Genomic DNA, 8,530 nt, shown 5'->3' on the forward strand with positions numbered 1-8,530 from the left:
CCCTTTGCTCTCCACGCAGGGAAGTAGAATCTAGATTCTTGGTGATAGAGGTCCCACTCCCTGCTTGCTGGGAAGGACCTGGGCAGCCCAGGGCCCTGACAGGGAACAGTTGCATAATGAGGCCCTTATGTGCAGAAACCCCCAACCCAGCCAGAAAGGAGGAACCTGGATGAGCTACCCACACTTCTGCTTGGGACGAGGGCTGCTGGGCCTGAGAGGGTAGGTGGATTGTAAACAGATGGCTGAGGACCCGGTGGGCCTTTCCTCTCGAGTCTTAGCATCCCATACTCTCTACAACTGGGGCTCCCCCGTGGGAGAAAGGAGGGGGCAAACCCAGCTGACTCACACTGTCTCCTCCATGCCAGGGCAACAGGGGCCGGACACAGGGCCCGAGGAGATGTATTTGTCGCATACGGGCGTTAGGGACCGCACAGCAACGACAGGTGCACAGTGTGAATGGTCCGCTGGAGCCACATTTAGCATCATCTTGTTCGATCTTCATAATACGGATACGGGAACTGAGGCTCAGAAATGTCACACAGCTAAAAACCAGTGAAGCCAAGACACAAAGTCCGTGCCACTCCAGGCTTGAGTTCCCACAGCTGTGCCACCTCCAAGGCCGTGGCTATGACACCGCACGGGGGAGAGGGCTCAGAGGTCAAACCAGTAGGACCGAGCATGGGAGCAGTGGGGGTCATGGATACCTCCCGCAGTTCCAGCTGACAGACTGGGTTGGTGGTGGACCAGTGAACACCGGGAACAGGGAGTGGGTAGATAGGGGGGAACGGGAACTTTGCTCGGACTAGCCAAGTCTAGAATCTACATTTAGAATAGAAATTACTGGCTTATCTGTGGTGGGAAAATCAGAGGAGTGGATGGAACATTCATGGAAATGTCTATAAAGCAAGAAGAGAGCAAAGGGCAGAGGGGTGGGGACTGTTTGCATTCAAGGGGTATACAGAGGGCCCAGCAAGGAGACGGGGAAGAGATGGAGCCAGGACACAGTGGATCCTGGAAGTCAAGTAGGGGGACAGTTGCAAGGATATGTCACCTAAAGTGGGAATCGAACAAGCTGGTGATTCAGAAACAATCCCTAGGTCACTGAGAGGTCAGTGGAACCTTGCCAGCATAGTTTCAGTCCCCGCCCCCTCCCCAAACCTCTCCCCTTAAGGGAAGCCGGCTGAGCTGCCTGTGCAGCCCTGGCCAGGCCCTGGTGGTGTCCTGGAGGCCAGGCCGTGGGCAGGCACAGTGGCCGCCAAGAAAGCCCGCCATGGGTATGGGCCCAGTGTGTGGCACCCAGCGCTATGCGGGCCCACGGCAGGCACTCGGCAAAGGCTGCCCAGTGCAGGGGGCCCAGCGACTTCCTTGTAATTTTGTTTCTGGCAAAGGCCTCTTTACTTAAAAGAGACCTCTCTGCCAGCAAATGAGGACATCTGCTTTCGGCTGCACGCCACCTGCGTGAGTTCACGCCGTAGGTGCCCGGCGTCCTGGGGCCTGCCGTCCTCTCATTAGCAGAACGTGGAGGCTGCAGATCGGCGGAGCTGGGAAAGGGATTTGGGGGCAGAGAGACTCCTCTGATCTCCAGGCCCTTCCTGACGTCAACCTTTAACCCCATTCCCAAATGTGGAATGTACCACACAGAAGCACAGAGCGTAGGTGTGTGCGTGTGCGTGTGTGTGCGTGCGTGTGTGTGTGTGTGTGTGTGTGTGTGAAAGCGTTCACTTCTAGGACAGCCCAGGCCTCATTAAAACTTGCAGTCACAGTGCAGTGGAAGGAACCCTAGGCTAATTAGCCCAGAATCAGAAAACCCCGGGTCTGATCCCAGCTACACGCACTCTGTGACCTCAGGAAGGTCCCACCTGCTTCCTGAGCCTGGTCCCCTCCTCTGTAGAATAAGAGTATGGGACAGAAGACCCCTGAGGTTCTAACTAGTAACAAGCCATCTTGCTTGATTCCTTGCTTGCAGTGAAGGACTGGGGGGAGGTGTGCAGGGGTGGGGGGTGAGTGGGGGGCAGGAAGGGCAAGGGAATGCAGGTAGTGTGCCCGCCCACTCTCAGTGATGCCACACTAAGATAGGGCATCCGAGGTGTCCATCAAAAATCTCCTAGGAGTAGAGGGTGGTACCTGGTCCTCTGGTAACCCCGGGGCTCTGAGCTCAGAGCTTGGCGAGGTAACCCAAGCCAGAGGGACCATTCTAGAAAGCCAGGTGCGGAGAAGATGGAGGGAGGTAAGGTATCCTGTGGCTAGGGCCCCAAGGCCTGGGGTGGGTAGCCAGGAATGCCCCAGGGATGAGGGCCTGGAAAGCAAGATTCCTAGGTATTCTTAGTTGCAGGGGGAATTTCTTTAAAAAGAGAATCACCTCTGACTGTCTCTCCTATAAAAGAGGCGGAAGGACAGAGGGAAGGGGAGGGGCTGAGAGCCCAGGCCTGAGGCTTTGCCACCCCTTCCCGGCTCCTGGGAGGAGAGCTCGGGAGAAAGCTTTGCCTTTCCAGGGGAGAGGATCCTAATGGGGAAAAGCACATTTGAGACCAGAGCAGGTTGCTGGGGGACCAGAACCAGCCAGCCATGGAGAAGGAGGTCCCCTGAGATAGGGCGTGGGCAGCGAATGGGGAGACAGCACCCTCTTTCCTGAAAGCTGACTCCTTGCCAATTCGAGAGCCTGTCCAGCTCTGTGTCCCTAGTGTCCTGTGGCTCCTGGTACGCAGCAGGCTGGCACCCAGCGTCTGCTGAGCTGACTTGATCGACACCTTGGGATCGGGCAGCGGGAGCACCCATCCTTGTGAGTGTATGGGCGTCCGTGGAGGAACAGCGTGAAGGGGTGATGGGGAGAGGCCCTGCATGTGCTCTGTTTGTCTGTCTGTTCATTTACTCCTTCATGTGGGATTTTGGACTCCAGTAACATAGATGTAACGTGCCTTCCGCCAGCCAAGCCGCTTCCAAGTGCACGGCTCAGTGCCGCACGGTACACTTGCGTCATCCGGGTCCCTCTCGTTCGATGAACATTTATGGAGGACCTACTATGTGCCAGCCCCTTCACGCTGCTCCAAATCTAGTAGGAGAGATAGACAAAAAGTCAGCAACTTCAGCCCGGCGTGGTCAATGCTGTGAAAGACACGGGCATAGGTGCCCTGGGAGTCCAGAAGGACCCAGACGGTGGAGGGAGGAGGCTTTCTGGAGGGCAATGTTACTTGAACTGGGGCCTGAAAGACTAAGAACGAGTTGGGACGTTGGAGTAAGGGTTGATATGGCCCCAGGAGGACCGATGAAGCAAAGTAAGGTGGCAGAGAGAAGTCCTTGAAACTCTGAGGTCACAGCAGGGCAGGGGTGGGGCTGAATCACCCCTGAGGGATCCTGCTTTGGAGGAAGCCAAGGGTGACATACTGACCGCTCTGCTCCCCATTGTCAGCACTATGTCTTTCTCCAACCCTGAGGATGCCCCCCAAGAGCTGGAGCCTGAGCCCTCAACCTCCAAGAAGAAGAAAAAGCGGCCACGGCAAGAGCCTGGCATCCAAGCCCTCACCAGGGCTGGCCACAGAGCCCTACTGGCTGGCCGGAACCACGAAGCCTTGACCAGCTTCCAAAGGGCCTTCATCCTGGCCTCTGAGGCCCCACAAACTAGGGGTACCCCTGTTCTCCAGGCCTGTGCCTTCAACCTGGGGGCCGCCTATGTGGAGACTGGGGACCCAGCCAGAGGCCTTGAGCTGCTCCTGAGAGCCCAGCCTGAAGAGAAGGCACAGGGCAGGTGTCATGGCGACCAGTGTTTCAATGTGGCTTTGGCCTACCAGGCCCTGGGCAACCTGCCTCAAGCTTTGGCCTGGTACCACAGGGCCCTGGGTCACTACCGGCCACTGGGTGACCAGGGGCAAGCCCAGGCAAAGATGGGAGCCTGCTACCAGGCTCTGGGACAGCCTGAGCTAGCAGCCCACTGTCTGCAGGAGGCAAGCCGGGCCTACGCCCAAGCAGGGCAGCCCCAGGCTGCAGCCCTGGCCTCGGGGGCTGCGGCGGGCTGTATGCTGAAGAGCGGGCGGCACGGGGTGGCTGAGGTGCTGCAGGTGCTGGAGGAGAGCCGGAGGCTTGCGGAGAGGAGCCCTGAGCGGGGACTGCTGGGTGAGGCCTTTGGGCAAAGGCGGCATGGGGTCTGGGGACATTCAGACCAGGTGATGCTCTGAGAGCTGGGGTGCAGGCAGAGGCTCCTCTGAGGGCCGGGGAAAGGGATGGAGGACCCTGGGAGAGTGGGACAGGGGCCGTACCCATGCAGCTTCAGCAGCATCTGACCTGGCTCCTGGTGACCCTGCCCATGCCCTCCAGGGCAGCTCTATAATGACCTCGGCCTGAGCTACTCCCAGCTCCAGCTGTTCCCGCTAGCAGCAGAGGCCTTCCTGCGGGCCCTGCCCCTGTGCCGGGGGCCAGGAGAGGATGCCACGGTGCTGAGAAACCTTGGGATGGCCCACAGTGCCCTCGGCAACTATCAGGAAGCCCGGGACTTTTACCAGAAGGCCGCTGACCTGCACGGTGGGTACCAGGGCCTGGGGAATGGGATAGGGATCAGAGGGGCTCCAGCTGGGGCGCAATGCTGAAGAGTGGACAGACCTTCAGGACGGGGTATAGGGCCGGGAAGCCCAGAACCGGGGGTGAGGGCTGGGGGTGCAGGAGATGGGGTAGGCAGACAGAACAGGGGGGTGAGGGTTCAGAGGCGAGGCCTGGGGCTGGGAAGGTGGCAGTGGGCAGCGGAAAGAGCCCCTGCTAGGAGACAGGCCTCCTCCAACTGAATGGTTGTGTGACATTCAGTGAGTGGTTCCGGGTTTCTGAGCTTCAGTTTCCACACGGGTAAGAAGGGAGCTGGTGACACCTGCCTGGCCGGCCTTTGTCCATGTCTCCAACTAGCGGGGGGCGGGGGGGATGCATTCAGGCCAAAACTCAGGCCTGTGGAGAGGCTGGCTATTGAGAGCGCCTGGAGGTGTGCTGGGGCTGAGCGCCAGGACTCCTGGGATCCTGCCCCTGGTTGCTGGGGGACGCCTCCGCAGCCAAGGTCCCCTCTTAGGATGGGGCTGGCTCTGTTGTCAGGCTCTGTGGGGCAGCGGCGGGAGCAGGGACGGAGCTTTGGCAGCCTGGCATTCGCACTGAGCCAGCTGGGGGACCACAGAGCAGCCCGAGACAACTACCTGCACGCCCTACAGGCTGCCCGGGACACCGGTGAGGGCTTAGCAGGTGCCCTGGCAAGGGGCCAGGCCAAGGGTCCTGGGGGCTAGCGGCGAGACCTCTGGACGGGAGGGTCAGTGGTGCGGGCACCCATGAGAGGACCTCCCGGGCTCTCTTCCCCAGGGGACACGAAGGGGCAGTGGCAGGCCTGCGAGGGGCTGGGGGCTGCGGCGGCCAGACTGGGGCAGCACGACCAGGCCTTACGGTACTATAAGGAAGCGCTGGCCCGGAGTCAGGTGAGATGGGCCACCCCAGGACCAAACTCTTCCTGCTACGCCTCCAGGAAGCCTCGTCTGTTGACCAGCCTGCCTTCTGTCTTCTCCTTGCCATCCATCCACTCACCAAACATGCATCGGGCACATCGTGTGCTAGGTCCCAGGACACTGTTGTGAGGAAGAGCTCGTCTCTTCACGGTTCCGGGCAGGTGGTAGCAGGATCCTGGCAAAGGCGCGGGGATGGGGTAGAAGAGAGGGGAATACAAAGCCCCCTTCCCTCCTGCCTATCCAGTTTCTTGCTTCCCCAATCCCCAGAGGACCGCATAGCCCAGATCTCCCCCATTCCCCCATTATCCACCCTCTCCCCAGAAGGAGCCAGACTCTGTGCGGGACCGGCTGGTGGCCAAGCTGGCAGACGCCATGAGGACCCACTTGGCCCAGGCTGGGCTTGTCCCGATGTACACCCTGGTGAGGTGACCCCTGAGACGGGGAGCTGGGGGTGGGGAGAGGTGACCCAGAGAAGGAGGTGGTAGCAAGCAGAGCTGACCCCCTAGGGATGCTGCACTGGAGCCTGCGTAGGGGACACAGATCATTCTTCCAAGGACACCGGGGCGGGGGGGGGCATTCTGGCATGTCTCCCAGTGCTAGGCTGTGCCGGCTCTTTGCCTGAGTGGTAACCAGCCTAACAGTGAGCACAGGGATGCAGTCAAGGGTGGGGAGCCCTACTCAGAGGGGACAGAAACCAAGTTCTTGGCTGCAGTTCTCCAAAAGGCCACAGGGTGGGGGCAGTGCTCCAGGGAGGGTCCTCTCCCTGGCCGCCTTGTCTGGGGACTTTCTCTGTGTGTCTCCACTGCCCCCTCCCTCTCTGGCTCCCCCCAACCCTCTGTCTGCCTCCCAGCCTCTCAGCTGGTCCATGTGCCTCACACTCTGAGAGACCCTCAGGCAACCAACCTCCCACCCAGGAATTAAAATTATACTTAAATATTTATTCTATTTATTTAGTGGGGTTTATGTCTTCTCTTAAAGACCAGGACACTGTACTTATAATTTGCGAGCAAAATTAAATTAGTCTGGTCCAGGCAGAGGACTGGTGGCCATCACCTTGCTGGGACTTTGCCCCTGGAGGCGCCAGGCAGGGTGGGGTGGAGGCCAGGCTCTGGCCAGGCCTGATAGTCAGGAGCCTGATTCTAACTCGAGAGTCACTAACAGAGACCTCACCACGGATTTCCACTCTCAGATGGGTGGCACGCCCCAGTCTGACTGTAGCACGTCTGTGTCTCTGTGGGGCCATAGCGTGTGCAGAGAACATACACTCGTGGATACACCCCTAGCTGGTTTCCTTTGCTCCCCACCATTCCCAGACTTCGGCGCCAGGGAGGCCCCAGGCTCAAGGTGGGGCGGCTGGGCACCCAGCCCAGGCAGGAAGGGGTGGAGCAGAAGTGCCGTACAGGTGAGTGGAGCAGGGCTGGGGCTCCAGGGTTGGGCGCACTGAAGGTGCACAGCTGCCAGGTGGGGGGGTGGGGGTGGGGCTGGGGCCTGCAGCCACCCCAGGGAGGAGAGGGTGGCCCGGAGCCGCCGCTCTCCCCCTTGCTCCCCGCCCCTCCAGGTCTTCGGGTGGGTGGAAAGAAGAGTGCGTGGAGGGCCAGGAGGAGAGAGAGGACCAGCCGCTGGCATCTTGGGCACAGAGACTGGAGTGTGAGTGGGAGCAGACTGTCCCCAATGGTGCATCTCCTCCCTGAAAATGGGAGCGCTCTCCCAGCCCCTTCCCTTCCCAGATGCCCCTGCCCCAGTCTGCCACTGAGGCTGCCCAGCCCTCTCCCCTGTCCCGTTCGCGTCTCAAGACCCTGGCCAGTTTCCCCAAACCCTTCGGCAGTCCCCTCTCCTCCTGGCTTGCGTGGCTTCGCTAGCCTCTAGAACTTTGCGTCATAGAGCACCAAGTTCTACTGAAAGCCTGCTACATGCCAGGTACCGGTGCTATCTTGCCCCAGCTGTTCACCAGCTTCTCCTGAGGCTTCAGCCTCTGGGGCCAGAGCTCCCGGCTACTTGCTTTTCCAACTGGAATCCTGTTCTGTTTGTAGTGTGTTTGCCTCCAGAAAGCAGTGAGTTGTAGTCGAACGCCCGTCCTGTACGAGTGTAGGCTTTGGTGCACCCTCTGTGTCCGTGACCGGTGCACGCATCCCGGCACCCACCACCCTCGGTCTTCTCCCAAAGCTTTCTCCTTCCACCATGTGGTTCTTGGTGCAGAGAGGCCTATGATGGATGTGCCTGTCCCTCTCCATCTAGGTCCAGGACCCGGGGCCCACCTCCTGCTTGGAGGCCAAGGCTCTCTCCGAATGCAGCAGCCTGGCATTCTGGTACCCAATGGCCCCCAAGCCAATAGGTGAGTCCCTGGGGGAGAGGAGGAGGCCTGGAGAATGGATACAAGGAGTAAGAGAGGATGTGGCTTTGGATGGCTTTAACGGAACGTGATCACCACCATTCAGACTGGGGGAAGATGTGGTCCAGTGCTTGGGGGTCTAGTGCTTGGAGCCTCTCTGTCTTTGGCCTTGAGCAATCTGAACAGCGCTCACCTGGGGCGTCCCCCGTCTCCTGAACAGCCTGACTGGAGGCCTCCCAGAGACGGAAAATCCTGCTGAACGAACAGGGTCCAGGGTGGGGGCATGCGCTCAAGCCTCCCCCTCCTGCCCTGGGGCCCAGCAGCCAAGGTGAGGGCCAGGGACGGCCACAGGAACTACAGCCAGAGCAGACTGCCCTCTGTTCTCTCCCTAGGCACCCCAAGGGCAAGCCCCTCCCTGCCTCCCGCAGGTCGTCCATCTGGCCCAGGGGAACCCCCAGCAGGAACCCTCAGAGGAGACCCATGGAGTCTGGCTTCTGTGTGATCATGTGACCCCACTCCGCTGGCCCTGAATGTGGCCTCTGTGTGACCCCCCCCACCAACACACAAACGTTAGGGGTTTCTGCGACTAAGCCAGTTCCCTGTTGCTCAGTGCCCTACAGACACATAATGGAACACCACCGACAAGTGGGTCAGCTGGACAGGGCCTTTGCAGTCTGGGCACTGAGGTGTACAGTTTGCTCCTTGTTGGGAGTTTTGGACTCAATGGGCAAAAGCAAAA

General features: G+C 59.9%; 1 protein-coding gene across 1 annotated transcript; it reads left to right on the forward strand.

Annotated features, from left to right (window-relative positions):
* The first annotated feature begins 3,410 nt into the window (after positions 1 to 3,410).
* On the forward strand, positions 3,411 to 8,301 carry TTC24 (tetratricopeptide repeat domain 24). Its single transcript, XM_045784073.2, has 9 exons — positions 3,411 to 4,107; positions 4,309 to 4,512; positions 5,065 to 5,193; positions 5,323 to 5,435; positions 5,784 to 5,882; positions 6,776 to 6,864; positions 7,021 to 7,109; positions 7,698 to 7,794; positions 8,220 to 8,301. Exons 1-9 carry the CDS (start codon positions 3,411 to 3,413, stop codon positions 8,299 to 8,301), a joined length of 1,599 nt encoding a protein of 532 aa, XP_045640029.2.
* Positions 8,302 to 8,530: the final 229 nt, after the last annotated feature.

This window comes from Ursus americanus, chromosome 2 (genome assembly GCF_024610735.1).
Source record: "Ursus americanus isolate L20-20 chromosome 2, mUrsAme1.1.p, whole genome shotgun sequence".
Taxonomy (NCBI): Eukaryota; Metazoa; Chordata; class Mammalia; order Carnivora; family Ursidae; genus Ursus; species Ursus americanus.

Bases quoted from the DNA above. Each gene is read 5' to 3' on its own strand.
- TTC24 (XM_045784073.2), top strand. From the start codon at position 3,411: ATGTCTTTCTCCAACCCTGAGGATGCCCCCCAAGAGCTGGAGCCTGAG. The intron at 5,883-6,775 runs GTGAGGTGACCC...CACCATTCCCAG, and splicing joins TTGTCCCGATGTACACCCTG to ACTTCGGCGCCAGGGAGGCC. The intron at 7,795-8,219 runs GTGAGTCCCTGG...TGCCTCCCGCAG, and splicing joins AATGGCCCCCAAGCCAATAG to GTCGTCCATCTGGCCCAGGG.